Source organism: Rhinoraja longicauda, chromosome 29, assembly GCF_053455715.1.
Source record: "Rhinoraja longicauda isolate Sanriku21f chromosome 29, sRhiLon1.1, whole genome shotgun sequence".
In the NCBI taxonomy this organism is placed as follows: Eukaryota; Metazoa; Chordata; class Chondrichthyes; order Rajiformes; family Arhynchobatidae; genus Rhinoraja; species Rhinoraja longicauda.
Window position 1 is genome coordinate 19,615,102 of NC_135981.1, and position 24,821 is coordinate 19,639,922.

The following is a 24,821-nucleotide window of genomic DNA, read 5'->3' on the forward strand; positions in this document are numbered from 1 at the left end:
TTCTTCAGACTGAAAGTCAGGGAAGAGGTAAATTAAAGATATGAAAAGGAACAAAGAACAAATGAATGAAAGTAAGGCAAAGAACAAAATCAAAGCCAGCCCGATGATCACTTTTCTTTAGACTGATATATTTTGTTGGGAAGGTTCTATCGATACAAAGCTAATATGTAAACACAGCTTTAAAAAAATACATCGGCTGTGAACTAATTGAATCAGCTCAAGATGCAAATAGCCAATCCAGTTCTTTTTTTTTTTTAAATCATGCATATTAAATATGTTACATATATTTTAAACATATATATTCCAAACATTCCAAACAGTGCATTCAGTTATATCTTTAATTACTGAATACTAACCAATAACTTTTTGCTGTTGAGCCTTTGGCTGGATTCTGCAAAGAACAAAATCATAAATATAGTTATGTTGTTGGATGATTGGATTATTGTTGCAATATCATGCATTGAACTCTAGGTGGTGAGAATGATCTGTTTTAGGTGACCAAGTTTACCACTGCATTGTGCTTCGCAAGCTAAATCACTGGATGACTTAAAAAAAATATTTAACCCAATTGAAAAATTAAATCTCTTAACAACTTAAAGGTAGTAAACAAAATTTTAAAACATTTCAATATGGTAATAAATTAAGCATAATTACCTGGGATAAGGATCACTGTGTGGTTCCCTGATAGAAAAAAACATGAAAGGTTTGTGTTCGCACTTGTATTAAGATCCCTTTGAGAAATTTCTGCCATTGAGATTTTGAATTAGTATTGGCATTGATTTATAATTGTCCCTTGTACCGAGATACAATGAGAAACGTTTTGATTTAGTTTAATTTAGTTTGATAGCAGGGAAACAGGCCCTTCGGCCCAACAAGACCCCGCCGACCAGCGATTCCCACATACCAACACTATCCTACACACACTATAGGGACAATTTCCAATTATACCAAGCTAATTAATCGACAAATTTGTACGACTTTGGAGTGTGGGAGAAAACTGGAAATCCTGAAGAAAATCCATGAAGTTCACAGGGAAAACGCACAAACTCTGTACAGACAGCACCCGTAGACAGGATTGAACTCGGGTCTCGGGCGCAGTAAAGCCAGCAACTCTGCCTTTTGTGAAGATCTTTTGCACCTTTTGTAAACTCAATTTGTGAAGACAAATGTAGGTCCCTTACAATCAGAGACAGGTGAATTTATAATGGAAAACAAGGAAATGGCATAACAGTTAAACGAGTACTTTGGTTCTGTCTTCACTAAGGAAAACACAAACAATCTCCCAGAAATACCAGGGGACCAAGGGAGGAACTGAAGGGAATCCACATTAGTCAAGAAATTATGTTAGGTAAACTGTTGGGACTGAAGGCAGATAAATCCCCAGGGTCTGATGGTCTGCAACCCAGAGTACTCAAGGCGGTGGCCCTAGAAATCGTGGATGCACTGGTGATTATTTTCCAATGTTCTCTCGACTCTGGATCAGTTCCTGTGGACTGGAGGGTAGCCAATGTAACCCCACTTTTTAAGAAAGGAGGGAGAGAGAAAACAGGGAATTTTGGACCATTTAGCCTTACATCGTTAGTGGGGAAGATTTTTGAGTTGATTGTTAAAGATGTTATAGCAGCGTATTTGGAAAGCAGTGACAGGATCGGTCAGTCAGCATGGATTTACGAAGGGGAAGTCATGCTTGACCAATGTTCTGGAAATATTTTGAGGTTGTAACAAGTAGAATGGATAAGGGAGAGCCAGTGGATGTGGTGTATCTGGACTTTCAAAGAGCCTTTGACAACATCTCACACAAGAGATTAGTGTGCAAAATTAGAGCACATGGTATTGGGGGTAGGGTATTGACATGGTAGAGAACTGGTTGATAGACAGGATGCAAAGAGTAGGAATTAACGGGTCTTTTTCAGAATGGCAGCCGGTGACTAGTATAGTGCCTCTTGGATCGGTGCGGTAATATATATTTACAATATATATTAATGATTTAGACGAGGGAATTAAATGTGACATCTCCAAGTTTGCGGATGATACAAAGCTGGGTGGCAGTGTGAGCTGCAATGAGGATGCTATGAGGCTGCAGGGTGATGGATAGGTTGGGTGAGTGGGAAGATGCATGGCAGATGCAGTATTATGTGAATAAATGTGAGGTTATCCACTTTGGTGGCAAGAACAGGAAGGCAGATTATTATCTGAATGGTGTTAGATTAGGAAAAGGGGAGGTGCAACGAGACCTGGGTGTGCTTGTACATCAGTCACTGAAAGTAAGCATATAGGTACAGCAGGCAGTGAAGAAAGCTTCATGGCCGGTTGCCTTGTCCGGTCCTCTTTTAATTACTGACCCTGCTGCATTTCTTCAATCCACAATTCTCTCCTTTATCCTCTCTGGCTCTGTGAGGTTAATGATGTATCTCTAATACCTCCCTCTTTGACAGCACTTGGCTCTTTGCTGCTTCTAGTCTATCACCCATGTGGCTTCAAGTCCAATATTGGAATTTAGTTTACAATATTCAATGTACTTTAAATGAATGTTAGTTACTGTTAGTCGCAATCTAACTCCAGTCTGGAGTCAAACTAATTTTTAAATCCACACAATTTGCTAATTTCATGAATAAACTTCTCAATGTTTTAAATGTCAGTGAAGTGAGAATGTTGCAGTGTCTGGCTTCTCATTGTAGTTACTTATCCAAGACACCAAATTAATATTCACAGTACGCATTGCGATTAAATTAATTGTTAGTTCCAGTTGACTTGATTTGAAAGATAATTTAGATATAGCATCCTCATTCAGCAAACAAACTATTGACGTAGAATATATGATGTGGAAAGATGCACTAATTCTTCATGCAAGCAATGCACTAATTTTTCGCAATGCTTTGTATATTTCACAGGCCACACGTTCCTTTTAAACAATGGGAACTTACTGTTGGTCCATGATAAGAGGAATTCGGGAAGTGTCAGAATGAAAAGGGATTTGTGGAGGGACTCTTTCCCTAGTCCTTGCATTAAACATGGGGAGAGTGGATAGAGGTCGCAAGCCATCCCTGCATTTAGCCAAGTCCCTGAGTTCATTGGTATCATGCTGAATCGAATGGTGATGGACAAGTTGAATACTGAAAAGAAAAGGAAAAAGATCAATAATAATAATTTTTATTTTTTACTTGTATTTATATTAAATTGACTGAAAACAACATTTGTTTTAACTGCTAGAACGGGAATCTCATTCAGCTGAGAATCTTGGACGTTTCTGATCCTGACTCTCATGAAGTTCCTTCATGAGAGTCAGGGTCATACAGGCATAGAGTCATAGCGCACGGACACCAGCCCTTCGGCCCAACTTGCCCATGCTGACCAAGATGCCCCATCTACAACAGTCCCATCTGCCCGTGTTTGTCCCATATCCCTCTAAACCTTTCCTATCCATGTACAGGTCCGAATATCTTTTAAATATTGTTTTAACATAAACACATACACAACGAGCAAACACGAAACTCCATCACAAACTCAAACTCGGATGTGCCCACAGTAGCCTGGGAATGGGGTGGTTGAGTAGGTAAGATTGTGTTTTCTAGGTAAGATTGCTGTCATAGAAACATAGAAAATAGTTGCAGGAGTAGGCGATTCGGCCCTTCGAGCCTGCACCGCCATTCAATATGATCATGGTTGATCATCCAACTCAGTATCCCGTACCTGCCTTCTCTCTATACCCCCTGATCCCTTTAGCCACAAGGGCCACATCTAACTCCCTCTTAAATATAGCCAATGAACTGGCATCAACTACCTTCTGTGGCAGAGAATTCCACAGATTCACCACTCTGTGTGAAAAAAAACGTTTTCATCTTGGTCCTAAAAGACTTCCCCCTTATCCTTAAACTGTGACCCCTTGTTCTGGACTTCCCCAACATCGGGAACAATCTTCCTGCATCTAGCCTGTCCAACCCCTTAAGAATTTTGTAAGTTTCTATAAGATCTCCGCTCAATCTTCTAAATTCCAGCAAGTACAAGCCGATAAGGCTGTCGTGTTGTCAAGGTCATCCATGAAGTGTTGAGGATTTTGAAAATTACTTTCTTTAGAAAAGGGCCCATTTAAGGCTTTGAGGATCAATCTGGAAGAGTTATTTACAAAGTTATTATACTCAAACACTTTAATTTATGTATTTAAATATCTATTGCAACAGTATGCAGCTTTACACATAATAGAGCTATAGAGACAGGTTAAGCAAGCTAAGACTCTATTCCTTGGAGCACAGGAGGATGAGGGGTGATCTTATAGAGGTGTACAAAATCATGAGAGAAATGGATCGGGTAGATGCACAGAGTCTATTGCCCAGTGTAGGCGAATCGAGAACCAGAGGACATAGGTTTAATGTGAGGAGGGAAAGATTTATTGGGAACCTGAGGGGTAACCTTTTCATGTAAAAGGTGGTGAGTGTACGGATCGAGCTGCCGGAGGAGGTAGGAGAGCCAGGTACTTTCACAACATTTAAGCAACATTTAGAGAGGTACATGGATAGGATAGGTTTAGAGGGATATGGGCCAAGTGCAGGCAGGTGGGACTAGTGTAAATGGGACATGTTGGACGGGCAAGTTGGGCCGAAGGGCCTGTTTACACACTGTAAGACTCTTTGACTCTATGACTATAGGACTCTATGACATAAATTACGAGACCATTGACCTATGAAGTCCAGCAGTTTTCAAACTATGGGTCATTTCCATACTGATAACATTTACTACCAGCTTAAATGTAAATAATTTTAAACAATTGGTCATACTTGCCAGATGGAAATACTTTGCTAATGAGTGGACTATGTTCATTTAATGTGGTTACTGGAATTGAAATTATGAGTGTAAGATGCTATTTTTATATGGAGAATCAAGGGTGGCATTGTGGCGCAGCGGTAGAGTTGCTGCCTTACAGGGAACGCAGCACTGGAGACCCGGGGTCGATCCCGACTACGGGCGCCGTCTGTACGGAGTTTGTACGTTCTCCCCGTGACCTGCGTGGGTTTTCTCCGAGATCTACAGTTTCCTCCCACACTCCAAAGACGTACAGGTTTGTAGCTTAATTGGCTTTGGTAAAATTGTAAATTCCCCCTAGAGTGTAGGATAATGCTAGTGTAGGGGGTGTTTGCTAGTCTGCGCAGACTGGATGGGCCGAAGGGCCTGTTTCCACGCTGTATCTCTAATCTAAACTAAACTCAGTTTGGGAACATGGTCGACATAGACAAGTTGGGCCAAAAAACCTGTGTTCTCTGCTACACCCCAGCGGTATGAACATTGACTTCTCTAACTTCCGATAGTTCCTCTGTCCCTCTCTTTCCCCTCCCCTTCCCAGTTCTCCCACTGTCTTCCTGTCTCCTACTCTAACCTATCTTTGTCCCGCCCCCTTCCATGACATCAGTCTGAAGAAGGGTCTCGACCCGAAATGTCACCCATGCCTTCTCTCCTGAGATGCTGCCTGACCCGCTGAGATACTCCAGCATTTTGTGTCTACCTTCAATTTGAACCAGCATCTGCAGTTATTTTCCTACACACTATGACTACGACCATCATTTTGTATGTGTACACAATACAATAGACAATAGGTGCCGGAGTAGGCCATTTGGTCCTTCGAGCCTCTAAGGTTAATTAGCTCCTGCACATGGAACTAAAGTGAACGAGTGATCAATGGTCGGCATGGACGATGGTCCATCGGGCCTGTTTCTGTGCTGCATAACTCTATAACTGTGTATCCATACATAATACATCAAAATAATGTTACAAGATTGCACATAAAACAAGGAAATAGATTCAAACTGAAGTGAACCCCAAAAGTATTTTCTCTGGTCTCCTACAGAAGAGGCGACATTACATTTCGTTGTCTTTAAAAGCATCAGTGTATTAGAATAAACTGCATCCAGGGATTTTGCTGAGCATGGAGCTAATGCCATTCTACTTTTGGTGCATGTTGTCCTCATTTTTTCTCATCCCACAAAGGCATTAACATGGCCATTCACACAGCAGCCATGAGCTTGGTATGTAATCCTAATTGCAAAGTGCTTCGTAGATCCAACATCCCAGGATCTGCCGTTATTTCCTCCCCCCCCCTTCTGCTACCTGAATGGAAGGACACCTCATACCATCTGTTTAACACAGCCTCTGTAGACTGGAGTGAAACTTAAACGTACCACCTCTGCCTGACTCTTCCCCAGTTTGTGCCTCATCTTGTCACAGCCAAACTGCTTTTTCCGTGTATGGAATTAAACCTTCTATCCCAAGCTTTTAATTTTAGATTGTACCAGTATGCACACCCTGTCCGTGCCGATTAGCGATCCCTGCACATTAATATTACCCTACACACACTAAGGACAATTTACCTTTATGGAAAACCAATTAACCTACAAACCTATACGTCTTTAGAATGTGGGAGGAAACCGAAGATCTCGGAGAAAACCTACGCGGTCACGGGGAGAACGTACAAACTCCGTACAGACAGCACCGGTAGTCGGTATCGAACCGGGTCTCTGGTGCTGAAAGCAATGTAAGGCAGCAACTCTACCACTTCGCCACCGTGCCACCCCACTATGTTATTTTCACCAACAGGATATTTCATAATTGTAATCTTTGAAGTTGAACCTTCACAATAGATTAACGTTTTTCAATCACGAGCACAACCACGTGCATGCTGAAGTGTAAAACCAGTGAAGTGTTTGCACCAAATCATACAGTGGTTAAGGAGGAAGTGTTGGTACAGGATAAGTCTGTTCCCTAAATAGCCACAAAAATGTAACAGTGACCCAGATGGTTCTTCAAATTAAGCACTATATATTGAAACGATATCCATGCCGTTGGCTCTACGAATAGAACGGTAGAAAAGCAGACAATGTTGTTTACCATGGCAACCAATGCTTCAGTACCTGCTTTAACACATGAGCCAATGCATTAATTACTATTTGAGAAACAAAGCTGCTGACACGAAGATATCTAAAACCAAACATATAAATGTTGGCAACACGCAGCTGAGCGGGCTGCACCTGATGGAGGAGAAACAGTGTCTGTGTGTCAGGTCGGAGACCTATCATTAGAACTGAAAAGGAGACATTAAATAAGCTTGTAAATCTGCTTGGAGGGTAATGGAGCACGATGAAGGGGGTATTCATTACTATTCTAGACTAACTCATTGCAGACAAAATGAAAGCAGTAATGTGCTTGTCTGCAATCAATAGTCCCTGCCACATTAAAGACCGACACAAAAAGCTGGAGGAACTCAGAGGGTCAGGCAGCATCTCTGGAGAAAGGGAGAAAGGATGATGCTTCGGGTCGAGACCCTTCTTCAGACTGAGAGACAGGGCAGAGGGAAACTAGATGTGTGAAAAGGTATGGAACAAAGGAGACAACGATGAAAGAGCTCACAATCGTCGATTGTAAGCTGCGGAAGAGGTAAAAACAAAGGGATAAGAACAGTGAAACTAGCAGGACGACTAGGGTGGGGGAGGGACGGAGAGAGGGGATGCAAGGGTTACTTGAAATTAGGGAAATCAATATTCATACCACTGGGTGGTAAGCTGCCCAAGCTAAATATGAGGTGTTGTTCCTCCAATTTGCGTTTGGCCTCACTCTGACAGTGGAGGAGGCCCAGGACAGAAAGGTCTATGTGGGAATGGGAGGGGGAGTTAAAATGTCTGGCAACTGGGAGATCATGAAGGCCTGTTTAAAGACTACATTAGCAGCTGCCTCCAACCCTTGTAAATTAGATTTCAAAGCCATCACCAACTTTAATTTCACTGGAACTGTCACAAACTGTAGCCAGCATCGATCACTAATGGCTTTCTCATCTCTGAAAATTGCCAATATGCATCCTCTTTACAATTATTTCTCTTCTGATGTATTCCTGTAAATACTTCAGTTAACGTCTTATCATTGGTGATTAAACAGTGAACATTTTGCATTGCAAATTAATGTTTCTGCAAATTAATACAGTTGATACAATGTCTTCAAAATACCCATTGTTCAAAATAATATGAAAGAAGAGAAAAGTCAACTTACTCCGAAGTCTTTCCATCTCGTTTTTCCCTGCAATTTCACAAAACAAAAAGGTGTCAATAGTACTTTGAATAAAGGAAAGGGGAAATCATTGGAAGTTCAACTGAAATCAAAATGAGGAGAAACCCATTCTGAACACCACATTGAAATCAGTTTTTCACTTGTAATTTAGTCAAGACAATTTAGTCAATCCAGTCAAAAGTGCCTAATTTAACATCAGAAAGGATCCTCTTCATCAATTTGACTTCTATCATAACATTTTAAGGTCACCTCGTAAGGCTTATGTTTCCCCAAGATGTACATTCTTAAAAGAAAACTTACACTCCCTCTCGACGGCAGCACATTATGTAAGCAAGGATGAGACTCAGAAATAGACCAATTGCTAAAGGAACTGTTATTGTGACCACATAGTCCATGTAGTAGTCCCTGGCTTCAAGGAAATCTGGAGGAGGATCGTATTCTCCACTATGTGTAAGGACACCGTCCCCAGGAACCACCGTGACCTCTGGTGAATCTGGTTTGGATTTATCAATCTGTCAAGAAAAATATAAGATGGATTACTTAATGTGTCTGCGTTATAAACAAAGGGATATTAATATGTTATATTTCATTTAAGAAATGTTTTACGTTCAACTTTTAAGAAACATTTAGACAGGTACGTGGACAGGATAGGTTTAGAAGGATATGGGCCAAACGCAGTCAGGTGGGACTGGTGGAGATGGGGCATGTTGGTCCGCGTGGGCGAGTTGGTCCTGTTTTCACGCTGTATGACTCTACGACTGTATATGTGTGAATTTTCCTTGATGACTTCTATCACTCCTTCGTAAACCTTTTAGTTTACAGATACAGCATGGAAACTGGCCCCTTCGGCCCAGTGGATCCAGGCCCAACATCGATCACCCATTCGCACTAGTTCTATGTTATCCCACTTTCTCATCCGCTCCCAACACACAAGGGGCAATTGACATTAGCCAATTAACCTATGAACCCTGCACGTCTTTAGCATGTGGGAGGAAACCAGAGCTTCTGTAGGAAAATCACACGGTCGCAGGGAGAACATGCAAACTCCACACAGACAGCACCTGAGGTCAGGATCGACCTGGGTCTCTGGCACTGCGAGGTCGTAGCTCTACCAGCTATGTCAATCACATTAGCATTTCACCATATCTCAGTCTAGATGACAATAATAAACCAATACCAATAATCCACTTAAGCACTTTATTTCAATCTCAGTTCCTAATTTGAAGTCATTTATAGAAATATTCACTTTTTGGGATCTGTGAATTACTCACGAGGCCAGCATGAATGGCCCTGAACTTGAGTTGGCAACGGTGAACCACCCCCTTGTACTAATAGAGTCCTTCGGTGAAGGTATTTTTACATTTGAAGACAGAGTGCTGGATTAGTTCTGCAGGACAGACAACATCTCAGGGGAACATGAATAGGCAATGTTTCGGGTCGGACCCTTCTTCTAGACCCAAAATATCACCTATCCATGTTTTCCTGAGATGCTGCCTGGCCTGTTGAGCTACTCCAGCACTCTGTGTCTTGTTTTGTAAACCTGCAAGTGCAGTTCCTTGTTTCTACTTTCACAGTGGTGTTGCGGAGGTAGTTCATTACTTCACAAGCGATAGGAGCAGAATTAGGCCATTCGGCCCATCAAGTGTACTCTGCCATTCAGTCATGGCTGATCTATCTTTCCCTCTCAACCCCATTCTCCTGCCATCTCCCCATTACCCCTGACACCCACGTTAATCAAGAAATTATCAATCTCCACCTTAAAAATACCCATTGCCTTGGCCTCCACAGCTGTGCAGTTCCAAGAGTTCCAAAATGTAGACATAGAAATGATGAAAGATCAGCAATATATTTACAAAGTTGTGTGATTTGGAGGAGAACCTGCAAGTAGTGGTGTTCCCATGAACCTGCCGCCCATTCCCTTCTTGGTGGTGGAGTTACTGATCCGAGAGGTGCCAGTGGAGTTGGTTGGATGAGTGACTGCATTCTGTAGGTGTCACGCACCCGTGGTGTGAAGAATGAATATCCAGTGGTAGTGGTTGAGTTACCAATCAAATAAGAATATTTCTTTATGCTTCTAACATTTGCCTTGTAGAGAGTGGAAATTCTTTAAGTTGCCTGGAGATGAGGCATTCATTGCAGGATATCCAATAAATGGCCTGGTCTTGAAGTCACTGTATGGATGTAATCTTCCTTTTGAGTCACTGATCAGTGTTGATCCCTAGGATGTTGATGATGGGAATAGTAATTTATTTGAATGTCAAAAAGACTTTCTTTTGTTGATCATTTGAACCGTGAAAGCCACATTCCTTCCGTGGGTTTTCATGGTTTGAAAGATGCCTGCCACTTCCCAGCCTGTGCCTGAATGATGCCTTGAATTATATCTTGTCCCTTGCAGGTCTGGAAATCACCATTTACAGAGAAGCAGTAAATGGAATTGAACATCTGCGAAAATCCCGCCTCGGACTTGTTTAATGTTACGATCTCCGACCTATAACATCACAGAAGGGGGCTATTCAGACCATCCAGAACATGCTGGCTCCATGGCAATCAACCCCCATTTGTCCCATTCTCCCTCTCTGTAATTCCCTGCGACTCATTCCCTCTAACACTTGCCCATCAGTTCCCCTATTTTCCATTGACCTGCATTGAGTGGACTGTATAACAGCCAGTGAACCTTCCAACACATCTACGGGAGTAAGCTGGAGCACTCAGACAAAACAACTTATATTAAACAATTATCCAGGTTAAATCATCAACAACCACTCCCCATGGCAACCGTGACCATTTCCCCTCAGAGATATTCCCTTTATTGCATCCATCCTCCACCAACGAACGGTAATTTAACCTTCGTTTATTTTCTCCTTTTCCCAGTTTTGACAAAGAGTCATCGACCTGAAGGGTTTCTTTTTCTCTTTCCACAAATGCCCGTCTGCGTTTTCAGCAATTTCTGCATTCACTTCAGACTTCCACCATCTGCGGATGAATGGTTTTCACCCACTTGTGCAGTAACCAGGCGGCATGCCAAGAGCCCCCTGCTGCCTGGATGATCAGCTGAGAGGAGCCCCCTGCTGCCTGGATGATCAGCTGAGAGGAGCCCCCTGCTGCCTGGATGATCAGCTGAGAGGAGCCCCCTGCTGCCTGGATGATCAGCAGAGCAACATGCAGTGTCGCCAAATTCCACGCCGTTTGTTCACTGCTCACTACAACATTTCATGTCCTTTTGTTCAATGCCCACTGCAAAATTTCATCAAGGTATCATAACTAGGAATACAATTCTGCACTCACTTCTTTTCCAGTCAAGATTTTACACAAAAACATTTATGCAGGCTCGATTTCCAGTGATTCTTTAGAACTTGGATTCTTTACAACCAGAAATTTGGTGCTTCCAAGATGGCGCCCACCCCAGCAGACTATTTGCGTGCTAGCCGCAGAAGCAGATCTACAATCACATATTACAATCGTTCCACACTCTTAAATCTCTATTCTATACACAGTAAATGGCTCAATTGTAACCATTGTCTTTTCGCTGACTGGATAGCACGCAACGAAAGCTTTTCATTGTACCTCGGTACACGTGACATTAAACTAAACCATACTGTACTGTAACTCTTATGCAAGGAGAAACAGAGCAAGTATTTGCAGTGCTTTTCAGTGTTATTGATAACTTTTACAAAATGTTCATGTCATAAGATCATATGTGATAGGAGCAGAATTAGGCCATTCAGCCCATCAAGTCTACTCCGCCATTCAATCACGGCAGATCTACCTCTCCCTCCTAACCCCATTCTCCTGCCTTCTCCCCATAACCCCTGACCCCCATAACTAATCAAAATGTTACTCTACAATAACAAAACGTACCAATGAGATATTGCACCAATCAACAATGAACTGAGGACTGAACGTGTCTTCACAGTTGTTGGGTCCAAATTGGTCGCTGCATTGTTCTCCTCCAAATACTTCCTCCTCCAGGCAAGAAGGGAAGGGCATGTTGGAACCAACCTTTACATACACACTGCAAAGCAAGCACATCAAGTTACGCATTTCTCAATGAGATATATAATGCAAGGCATATTTTAAACTGCACATTTGTGAAAGTGTACTCCTCGTTCAATTGGCAAAGGCACAGGCAAAATTAGACGTCATTTGGTAAAACCTCAGAATATTTCTATTATTTGCATTAAAAATATGCTCTAAGCAGTTATCCACAACAACAAGCTGCTGCTGTTATCTTAGAATGTCACAAAATATCAGACATTTATGGATATTGAACTGCGGAACAATAAATAACCATGCAGTTACTGTCAGTATGACGTTAAAGTATACCAACGTTGTTCAGGGGGTGTATACATTGTTGTCCATCCAAGCCTCAGCAGCTTGCTAAACCATTTAAAATGGCAGCCAACTCATTAGTGGGTCTAGAATTACACATAGATCAAACTGTAAGCTTTTGATTATTGCACATACCCATCCCTGGGATTAATGTAGGATTAATGTGGATGATTGCTTGAAGGTCGGCATGGACTCAATGGGCCAGGTAACCTGTTTTGGGGCAGAATAACGCTATGATCTAAACATTCCACAATCTATAACCCCTGCAATAGATTCACAACCATTTTTATTGGTCTTCTCTTATTCTTGATTTTTTTTTATTACCTCGATTTTAATTCCCAAGCGGCCGCAGTGGAAATTGAGCTCACATCTAAGCATCAACTGTCAAGGTCTTGGGCTAGTTATCCAAATTTAATGGTGACAATCAAAGATAATAGAGCAGAGCAAGATAGACCACTCGACCCTAAAAACCGTAGTATGTCATGGCGCCATTTTAGTAGGCAGAAACTTGCAGAAACATTTTAAAAGAAAAATAACACAAATCTGTGAATTGATAGCTGAGAAATTTTCTGCATTTTAATGGTATCATCACACATACTGTCCCACCAAAACACTGATTACACTGCGAGAGGCGGGTTTTGCTTACTAAAATGGCGGACATTACGCTCCTTAGCGAACTACACTTCAGTATAGGCGATTTCGACGGAGTGGTTCATCTTGCTCCTCTAGTATCTTTGGTGACAATACTGCGCCATAGGATAGTGCTGGAGTTCAGAGAGTGGATGCACAGTTGCAAATTTAGAAAGATATCCGGTGATGCAGCACAGGACAATAATCAAAAGCTTCATCACTAATCCCAACACAACAAGATGTACCAATACCTCTGATTGATTAGTAGGACTAGATGTTGCAATCTCTAAGGTTTGCACTACAATTAACTGGTGTTGTTCTTGGGGGTGACCACTAGGTGATGTTGCTACCATTCAGACACATCTTCAGTTGTGTACCTCAACGTCACTGGGTGTTTCGGCCTTTTATCACAAGACACCCTCAGTCGAGGCAGGCCCACTGCAGGGTGTGTGTCTTATGGTTAGCCTCTAGATGGTCACGTGGCAGCCCAGACAGTATCTTTTCTTAAGACCCCATTTGCACACACAGTTGTATATGGGATTTGTGTGTTTCCCTTAATATCATAGTGAAGGACAACAGAGAATGATGCATAGAGTCACAGAGTCATACAGAAAGTGGGATAACATGGGGCTAGTGTGGCCAGGTGGTCAATGGTCAGCCCAGACCAAACAAGGGCCTCGTTTCCACGCTGTATCTCTAAACTTAAACAGAAACTCAAACTTTCCTGCCTTTGTGAGGTGAGTTGAGAGCAGAGATTATGGGGAAAACCACGCGATCACAGGGCGAATGTACGTAGTCAACATAGAGAGAGAGCACCGGACATCAAGTTTGAAGCCAGATCTCAGTAGATGTGATGTAACAGCTCTAGTAGCTATGCCACTATGCCACCCACAGCCAGAACCAAACACTGGGTTAAACTTTCCAAATAGCTGTTTCCAGCTTGAATCTTCAGGCTGGAGATATTCCATTTTCACAAAGTCTTAGCTTGCCAATATCCACTACTTACATTTTCATTGTAACTCACTCTTTGTGTGGTCCTCATTATTCTAATTTAAAGCACCCTTGGAGTACCTTATGACACAAAGTGCTGGAGTAACTCAGCACGTCAGGCAGCATCTCTGGAGAACAGGGATAGGTGATGTTTCTGGCCGAGACCCTTGCAGCCACACACCCACGACTGTGCAGCCATGTGCAAATCCAATTCAATTTTCAAATTCACAGCCTACACCACCATTGTAGGCCGGATATCAAATAATGATGAGATGGAGCACAGAAAGGAGATTGAGAACCTTGTGTCCTGGTATTGGGACAACAATCTTTCTCTCAATGTCAGCAAGACAAAGGAGATAGTGATCGACTTCAGGAAGTGAAAAGGTGCACATACCCCAGTTTGCAATGATGGTGCTTAAGAAGAGATGGTTGAGAACTTCTAATTTCTAGCAGTCAATATCACCATCAACCTCTCCTGGACCAGCCATATTGAAGAAATGACCAAGAAAGCAAACCAACAGCTCTACTTCCTAAGACGGCTTAGGAAGTTCGGCATGTCCCCTACAACTCTCACCAAATTCTACAGATGCACCATAGAAAGCATTTTATCAGGATGCATCCCAGCTTGGTTTGGGAACAGCTCCATCCAAGACCGCAAGAAATCACAGCGAATTGTGGACGCAGCCCAGACCATCACATAAACCAACCTCCCTTCTGTTGGTTCCATTTATACCTCACGCTGTCTCGACAAGGTCAGCAGCATAATCAAGAACGAGTCGCACCCTGGCCAGTTCCTCTTCTCCCCTCTGCCATCAGGCAAAAGGTATAGAAGTGTGAAAATGCACACCTCCAGATTCGGGAACAGTTTCTTCCCAGCTGTTATCAGGCAACTGAATCATCCTACCACAACCAGAGAGCAGTGCTGAATTACTATCTACCTCATTGGTGACCCTCGGACTATGCTTGATTGGACTTTGCTGGCTTAACCATGCACTAAACATTATTCCCTTATCATGTATCTATACGCTATAATGGCTCAATTGTAATCATGCATTGTCTTTCCGCTGACTGGATAGCATGCAACAGAAGCTTTTCACTGTACCACGGTACATGTGACAATAAACTAAACTGAACTGAACTGACATCATCAACAGTGATGGGTTAAAATTTCAGACGCAAGAGATTGCAGATTTTGGAACCTTGAGCAAAACACAAAGTGCTCGAGGAACTCACAATGATGCAGCTGGTAGAGCTGCTGCCCCACAGCGCTAGAGACCCGGGTTCAATCCTGACCTCGAGTGCTGCCTGTGTAAAGTTTTCACGTTCTCCCTGTGACCACAAGGGTTTCCTCCGGGTGCTCCGTTTTCCTCCCATATCCCAAAGACGTGAAGATTTGTAAGTTAATCGGTCTCTGTAAATTGTCCCTAGTGTGTATTGAGTGGGTGAGAAAATGGGATAACTCAGAACTAGTGTGAACGGGTGATCGATGGTCAGTGTGAGCTTGATGGGCCGCAGGGCCTGTTTCCAGGCATAGATCCGTGCAAAATAAAATAATTCACATGAATCAGCTTGTTTAATTGCCCCAATTTTAAGTTCTGGTTGAGCCAAATGCAGGCTGGAATTTGGGGCAGAATTTACAGTTGTTTGTGGTGGGAAAGGTTTCAATAGACTTTAGAAATTGACTGGATAATTATTATTAATGTTTCGTGAGCTCAGGTGGGAAATGTGCCCTTTGAGTGATCTTTTCAGTTTGCAATGTTAATCAGCTTCAAAGAAATGAAGTTTGACAAAATCACGTAGAATTCATTTTCCTTTATATGTGTGCCACCTACTGGTACTAAAAGTGACATCGTTAAGAAAAATCTATCAATGTTCTCCCAGTGTCAGGGCAGGCCGTACAAATCACATCACATCACTCCTTCTGAATAATTCATACAAGGTATCCATAACAGTGGTGCAGCAGGTAGAACTCCTATATCACATTACGTATAAGATTATTAAGGGGTTGGACACGTTAGAGGCAGGAAACATGTTCCCAATGTTGGGGGAGTCCAGAACTAGGGGCCACAGTTTAAGAATAAGGGGTAGGCCATTTAGAACTGAGATGAGGAACAACTTTTTCAGTCAGAGAGTTGTGAATCTGTGGAATTCTCTGACTCAGAAGGCAGTGGAGGCCAATTCTTTGAATGCATTTAAAGAGAGAGCTAGATAGAGCTCTTAAGGATAGCGGAGTCAGGGGATATGGGGAGAAGGCAGGAAAGGGGTACTGATTGAGAATGATCAGCCATGATCACATTGAATGGCGGTGCTGACTCGAAGGGCCGAATGGCCTCCTCCTGCACCTATTGTTTATTGTCTATTGTCTATTGTCTATTACCAATTCTTCTGCAGGTATTGTAAAATCTGAAAACTCGTGCATTTGCCTGAAGTTTATTTCAATAATCAAAATTTGATTAACATTTGCCCGATGTGAGAAAGAGAAGATACGACAGAGCAAAGTTAGTTTAAGATCTTCCTTCCATATCAACCTTCTACAATGACAACTGACCTTGCCTACAGATTTACATGTAACGGGAGAAGGATTTAATCGTGGAACCTTCAAACCTAAAGCAATTCCTTATAGATAAGTCAGATGCCATGGATGTATGTTATGAAGACAGGTCTAAAATCCAAAAAATATTGATTCTCTTTTTCTCCTTCAGTTCTTGTTTATACTTCTGATTGTTTCCAGTATTTTATGTTTGTTTCTAGCATCTACAGATTAAAAATAATGTTAGGGGCTCTATTAAAGCACTCTGTGTTGATGATCTTGGCCATAAATATATAAAGCTCTTAACAAGGTACCACAGAAATAGTTCCCAAATAAGTTTAAACTGTTTTAGAACAAATTGCACAGAACATTGTGGCACAGGAACAGGCCCTTCAGCCCACAATGCCTGTGCTGGACATGGTGTCAAACTAAACCAATCTCATCTGCTGTTGCTTGTTGGGTTGAACAAGGAACTGACATTGTTACTGAGAAAGGAGGACATGAATCTGCCTCATGACTGGTCGCAGGGTGTTAGGACCATTGCTCTTCCCTGTTTCCCCACAATCTGGGTGAACAGTGTGGACAGTGTGGAGAGAGTGTCCAGCTTCAAGTTTCTGGGCACTCACATTTCGGAGGACCTAACATGGTCCAATAACACTGCTGCGCTGGTCAAGAAGGCACAGCAATGACTGTTCTACCTAAGAACACTGAAAAAGTCTGGTCTACCCCAACAGCTGCTGACGACATTCTACCGCTGCACCATAGAGAGTATCCTAACGCATGGCATCCCTGTGTGGTACCTCAGCTGCATGGAGGCAGAAAGGAAAGCAGCGGGTAGTCCATAGAGCTCAGAGGACCATCGGAACACAGCAACCAGACTTGGAGGGCATCTACAACACACGATGCCTCAGAAAAGCCACCAGCATCCACAAAGACTCTTCACACCCCTGCAACAGTCTGCTCGAACTCCTTCCATCGGGCAGGCGATACAAGGCCTTCTACGCCCGCACCTCCAGACTCAGGAACAGCTTCATCCCCAGGGCCATAGCTGCTATGAACCGGTCCTGCTGAGCCGGATGGTCACATCGCACAGTGATCCGGCACAGATCTACTTGCACTTTATTCTGTCTTAAAACTGTTACAATTTGTTTCGTTGGGTTGCTGTTGGTTAAATTAACTAAATTATTGCATCGTATGGGAGGCGCATTCCCAATCTCGTTGTACCCCTGTACAATGACAATAAAGATATATTGTATTGTATTGTATTGTATTGTAAATAGAGATGTATGCAGGTATATGCACCATACTTGAGAAAATGGGTAGCAAATTCTTGAACGTTACTGGCAGGTGTCTTAAATACAGTTGTGAAGTACATAGAAATATATTCCTTTCACTCCTGTACACATGTCCAAATTTCTTTAACAAGTTTCTCCTTCTAACCAATTGCTTCATCGTTATCTTCCTCGCGAATTTTCTATTTAATGTATCAGTCAGTTTTCAATTCAACATAAGTATGAATCTATACAATCAATCCCCTTCTTAAATGAATAAAGGACCCCTTCCATCTGAAACATTAACTATTTTTTTCTCTTTTTGTCGATGCTGCCTGACCCATTGAGTCTTTCCTGCATTTTCTGCTTTTATTTCAGATTTTCAGCATCTGTAGATTGTTAGACAAAAAAAGCTGGATTAACTCAGCGGGTCAGACAGCATCACATGAGAAAAGGAATAGGTGACGTTTCGGGTCGAGACCCTTCTTCAGGGTGGAGGTCTGGAAACCGTCTGGACCCTAACCTATTCCTTTTCTCCAGAGATGCTGTCTGACCCATTGAGTTACTCCAGCTTTCTGTGTCCATCTTCGGTTTTTAAATCAGCATCTGCAGTTCCTTCCTGCACATTTCATCTGCAGTTTGTTTTTGACTTTCATGCTCTTTTTATGTTCATCTGAGTACAAGCATGGAAATAGTTTAGGCGGATTTTCCAATTCTTTTGACATTATTATATTACTCAATTTGTATCCGTCAGAGGCATTGTGTTTGCAACAGTTTATTCCTAAGGCAGAGCCTCTTTCAGTAAAATGATAAAAAAGCAACTAGACAGATAACATTTGTTGAACAGAGAGTCACAGTGCAAAACAAGGGCAGCACAGGAACAGGCCCTTTGGCACACAATGATACCAAGATAACAATCTCCTCTGCCTGCACGTGACCCCCCACCCCCCCCCACCCACCCCCCACCCACATCCACATGCCTCATGAAAAGCCTCTTAAATGCCACTACCGTAACTGTCTCCATCACCACCCCTGGCAGCGCGTTCCAGGCACCCACCACTCTGTGTAAAACACTTGCTCCACATATCTCCTTTAAACGTTGTCCCTCTCTCCTTAAAGCTGTGCAAGGACACTATGCTGGCTGAGCAACTCTTTGAAAAGTGTATTGCATCTTTTAGCACTGGGCAGATTTCCTCAGGGATTCTCCCATCCAATTGCCAAAACAACTGGGATTTTCATGGCATTTAGTAGAAGAAGTAATGGGCAATAGATCTCTTTAGTAATTTGTTACTTCAAAGATTTGATGTAACAAACATCTTGAATGTGGCGTTAATAACTATATATTATCTTCAATAGAGACATAGAGACATAGAGTAACAGAGTTGTGTAGCACAGAAATGGGCCTTTGGCCTACATATCCATGTCTGTCTTCATTTCTATCTATACTAATCTCATTTGCCTGCATTGTCCATCTCCTTCCTTTTCAAGCCCCTCTCCAAATGGTGGGAAAAGTGCAGAGAAGATTTTCGGGAAAGTTGCCAGGATTCAAGGGTCTGAGCTACAGGGAGAGGTTGGACAGGTTCGGACTTTATTTGTTGCAGCTGAGGGATGACCTCATAGAAGTATTTAAAATGATGAGGGGAATAGATTAGGTGAATGTATAGTCTTTTTCCCAGAGAAGGGAATCAAGACCATGATGAGAGGGGAAATATTTAATGGGAAAATGGAGGGGCAACATTTTTACACAGAGGTATATGGAACGATCTGCCAGAGGAGGTAGTTGAGGCAGGACATTTGACAGGTTAATGGATAGGAAATGTTTAGAAGGATATGGGTCAAATGTAGGCACATGGGATGATCTTAGATGGGACATCTTGGTCAGCTTGGCCGAGTTGGGCTGCAGGGCCTGTTTCCGTGCTGTATGGCTCCATACGCCTCCAAATCCTAGCCATTGCAACCAAATCCATCACCTCCTTTGGCAGCAAATTTCAGACATCAACCACTCTCTGTGTAAGAAAAAGCTTTCTCCTTTGAAACTCCTTCCTCTTACCTTAAACCTGCTTTGATGTATTATCAACATATATAAACAATCAGTTCATATTGTTTCACTGCAGACTCTACTGAGTGGATCAGCATCATTCTGCAGAGATCAATTTATCTACCTCTGACAAACTTGGATTGTCTTCTCTGGGCTGCAGGAGGTTGAGGGGAGACCTGGTGGAAGTATATTCAATTACGAGAGGCATAGACAGAGGAGGTAGACAGCCAGAACCTATTCTTCAGGATGGACATATCAAACGCTGCAGGGAATACCTTTAAGGCGAGAGGGGAAAAGCTTGAAGGAGATGTGAGGAGCACGTTTTTTTACACTGAGCCTGGCAATTGCTGCTTTGTGTGGTGGAGGCAAATTCAATAGTGGCATTTAAGAGACTTTTGCATAGGCATATGGATATGCAGTGAATGGAAGGATATGGATCATGTGCAGGCAGATAAGAGTTGGTCTTGACATCATGTTCAACACAGACTTTGTGGGCGGAAGGGGCTGTTCCTGTGTTGTACTGTTCAACGTTCTATGTATTGGAAACTATGGACAACCACGTGAAGAAGCAACAATGAAGCTACTAATGTCAGTATCAGCAACCCATCTGCAGAGAGGTAATTCTGAATGAAGCTGTGCTATGTTTGAAAAGCCAGATCTAATATATGTGGCAGGAGGTTAATTCTCAACAGTAACTGGGTTCTTCACACAGGTTATGGTTGCCATGGTAAATATTGTCCACTGCCAGATTTCATTCTGTACTTGATTGCAACAAATTAAAAATAGTCTCCATGCACAGCAACAATACTCAAAGCTACCATCGACAGTGAAATGTAATGCAATATACTTCCACTCATTTGCTTCTTGCAGAGCTATCTATATAAATAGATGAGCACTCTAATTACTGGCTAGGTTTGATGAGGTTTTTAATTCAGTGAAGGAACCAGTGTTTTCCTGGAAATAAGAATTCAATGTTTGCAGAGAGCTGTGTTTGTTTCATATAATACTTGATTTTAGGTACACAGTGGTCCTTCAAAATATCATTCTGTGTAGTGCCATGAACACTGTCTAACACAGCAGTATTGTGCTGGGTTTGTGTATAACTCGATTTCTTGTTTATTGAAGCTTTTTAGCGTGAGGGCATCATTTAAAAGTCATCATACACAAGACAATTAAGCAGCTCGTAGGGATAAATTATTGAGATGTTACACTCCAGGATGTGGCGCTTGGCAGATCAGATATCTGCTGTATATGTGGGGCCATCCTATAATTCTTGTTTCCCTAATCTTTCCCCATAGCCCTGCAAATTGTTCACCTCATGGCTGTGACTTTTCGAAGTACTCATGGATTCTATTTCCACCACCCATTCAGGGAAAGAGTTTGAATTTTTAACACTTCCCATTTTGCCTTACATCCCCAAATCTAACTGGAGAAATGTGGATTGGCACAATACATCAGTGAAGTCGCTGGATTGAATTGAGAGATATCCCCCATCGCAAGACACAAAACGCTGCATCAACTCAACGGGTCAGGCAGCATCTCTGGAGAAAATCAATAGGTGTCATTTCGGGTCGAGACCCTTCTTCAGACCGATCCAGTCTCAAGAAGGGTTCCGACCCGAAACGTTACCGATTCCTTTTCTCCAGAGATGCAGTCTGACCCGCTGAGTTACTCCAGCTTTTTGTGGCTATCTTCGGTATACACCAGCATCTGCAATTCCTTCCCACACATATCACCCATCGAAATTGGTTGCTACGCACACAGCAAGAAGCGCCCAACAAAGAAACAGGAACAGACAATGCAAGGAATTGTCAGAATTGCCATTCATAAAATGCAGGTGGTGATAACATCAACCAGAGGAAGGTGTTAAGTGTAATTCCTGTTTTTTTAAAACATAAATCGTCTTGGATTTTTTTTTGCCGTTTATGATTGAAGACTGTTACTAATAGTGAGACCAAAAAAATGTTCCCGTTCCAGTTACTTTGACCATTCAGTAAACCTCTCTCCCTGCCCTTCTCACCTCCAGTTGTACCAGGACATCATAGCATAGTGGATTAGCAACTTTAACCTTACACAAATGTTTCAGAGACACAAGTGCAGTGTTTACCAAGCCTAATTGGGAATTTGAATTCACTGTATACATTTGAATACATTTATCATAAAAACTTATTTGCTTTACCAATGTCTTTTTGGGAAGAAAGACTGAAATTTGGCTGATTCTGAACTGCCCCATGATAGAGGCAAGAGGAATATTTTATTCAAGAGCAATGAAGGCTGCCCAATACTTGTCCCATTCAAGGGAGATTAGGACAGGACTATATCTTAGTTAAGTTGTGTTTAGTTTAGAGATACAGAGCAGAAACAGGCCCGTGGGCCCACCGAGTTTGTGCCGACCAGCGATCCTCACACAATAACACCATCCTACGCACGCTGGGGACAATTTACATTTACAGATGTATACAAAGCCAATTAGCCTACAAATCTGCATGTCTTTGGAGTGTGGGAAGAAACCGGAGCTTCACGGAGGTCACGGGGAGAACGTACAAACTCCGTACAGACAAGCACCAGTAGTCAGGATCGAACCCGGGTCTCTGGCGCTGTCAGGCAGTAGCTCTACCACTGTACCACTGTGCCACCATGCCACCCATCTGTTCCATTTAAAGTCAATTAGTACTGAGCAACAGGTCGTTTAGTTCAAGGACAATATTTCATTGTTTGGTGCATTTTTAATCCAAAAGAAAACACATATGTATAAGCACTTGATTGATTTCACCTCCAACATTATTAACTATCACTTCTCACCCCTCTTTCCTTCCTTCAATGGGCAGTGGAACCCGGCCCCCTCTGTCCAGCGCTGAAGTGATGTTGATCATGGTCAAATGGTCTGATCCCCAAATGCTCGTCGCTCTGTCCTGGAAATATTGTTGCATTTCCAAGGGCAATACTTCCTCCACATTTCTGTTTTTCACGTAGAACTCAACATGGTATGACAATTTCAACCCTAAAGCAAGAAAAATATATCTCAATTCAGCCAATAAAAGTAAAATTCCCTAGTGTTTATTAGGTGAATAGATATTGCCTTTCACTCTTTGCTTGTACATATTTGTCAAAATAATATAAAATAGAGGTCTGCCCAAAGGGCAAATAACAGTGTTTTTGCAGAAAGTTGCTGCAATACATGTTGATTTCACTAATTCAAGAGGATAAAGTACAAGAGCGAAACAGGACGACTTGCAGTTAATGGGCATGTTTGACCCGAGGACATCCCACAGGCAATTAAATTGCATTTGGAAGATTGGTCACCTTAAAAAAGTGGGAGATAGACACAAACAGCTGGAGTAACTCAGCGGGACAGGCAGCATCTCTGGAGAGAAGGAATGGGTGACGTTTCAGGTCGAGACCCTTAAATTTGGCAGGCAATGTGAGAATTGCAAACACTCAACAATGTGCTAATAACCAGATAATAGAATCATACTGCACGGAAACAGGCCCTTTGGCCCAACTCAGTGACAAAGTGCATCGAGACGCTATGAGTCAGGTGTGAGGACATGTACTGGCATCAGTCAGAAGTTGAAGAATTGAATGGTCACTCACCATTTTAATCCCATTTCCTTCCCCTATCGCTTTGAGCTTCTTCATGCACCATCTCATTACTATGTAATGAGTCATGCTTCGGACATGATTCTGAATTCAATTGGATTTCATCAATCGGACCATTTACGTCTTCATGTATCGTGTTCGAATTAAACCATTACAAGTTGAAAGCAAACAGCTGACAATCTGAATATATCCTAACAGCTAAAAGAACATTTATCCGGACAAACATTCCCTTTCTCATTGGCCATGGCTTTGCTCTTCCTGTTCATGGCTCTGAACTTTTAAATGAATCTTGTGGTAAAAAAACATTTTTCAGCTTCTCTCAAAGTGTGGCCTTAATTGACCAGCTTAACCCTGCTGTCTGCTATGTCCCACACATGCATGCTTGTGTGGCCAGTTATAGAGAGAGCATTCATTTCCCGATTACTCTGGCAGTGGCCATTCATTTTGCTCCGAGATGTTTTGGAGTGTGTGTCACTGAGTTGTCAAAGACGGCTGAGTTTCTTCAAATTCAATCAATTCTGATATTCAAACAGACAAACTAAATGGACAAAATAAGCTCAAACTGAAATCCAAACAGTATCTCTGCAGTCTCTTGTGTCTCCAGACAAAGCGATTCACATTAGTTATATGTTGTAGTTTATTCAAGACAACCAATACTATGATCCTTCCTCCAACCCCTACTCCTACCCCTGAGTCCCACTCACCCTGAGAGAAATGTTAATGTTGTTCAAATTGTCTGGCACCAAGAGTCAGAGTAAAATGTTGCCTCAAAATGCAATTAACCATGATTGAATAGTCAGTCATTTTGGGGATTAATTAATGAATAGGCAACAGTAATGGGGAGCATGATTAGTTTAGTTTAATTTAGTTTAGTTTAGTTTAAGAGGTGCAACAAGGGAACAGACTCAGGTCCTTTGGCCCAGTGAGTCCACGCTGACCATTCATCACCCATTCACATGAGATCTATATTATCCCACTTTTCCCTACACATTAGGGGCAACTTCACAGGAAGGAAATTGGAGAGCCTGGAGGAAACCCACGTGGTCACAAGGAGAACACAGACAGCAGCCGGTCAGGATAGACGTTGGGTCTCTATGGCTATGAGGCAGCAGCTCTACCAGCTGCAACTCTGTGCCACCCTGGCCATCAGTAAAAGGAAAATCAGCACTCTGCACCAACAATTTGACGTGCCCTCACTGCCACATACATAGATACATAGATACATAGATACATAGACAATAGGTGCAGGAGTAGGCCATTCAGCCCTTCGAGCCAGCACCACCATTTAATGTGATCATGGCTGATCATCCACAATCAGTACCCCGTTCCTGCCTTCTCCCCATATCCCTTGATTCTGCTAGCCCCAAGATGTCTATCTAACTCTCTTTCG

The 24,821-nt window shown here is 42.3% G+C and overlaps 1 protein-coding gene across 1 annotated transcript in view; it reads right to left on the reverse strand.

The window, feature by feature from the left end:
• Positions 1–351: 351 nt before the first annotated feature.
• Positions 352–24,821, reverse strand: part of LOC144607598 (epsilon-sarcoglycan-like) — a 37,365-nt gene continuing 12,895 nt past the window's right edge. Inside the window, exons 5-11 of the mRNA XM_078424521.1 lie at positions 22,634–22,832; positions 11,902–12,055; positions 8,344–8,555; positions 8,026–8,052; positions 2,925–3,113; positions 655–681; positions 352–391 (exon numbers count right to left, since the gene is read on the reverse strand). Coding sequence (XP_078280647.1) covers positions 352–391; positions 655–681; positions 2,925–3,113; positions 8,026–8,052; positions 8,344–8,555; positions 11,902–12,055; positions 22,634–22,832 — 848 coding nt within the window. The remainder of the gene's footprint in view (positions 392–654; positions 682–2,924; positions 3,114–8,025; positions 8,053–8,343; positions 8,556–11,901; positions 12,056–22,633; positions 22,833–24,821) is intronic.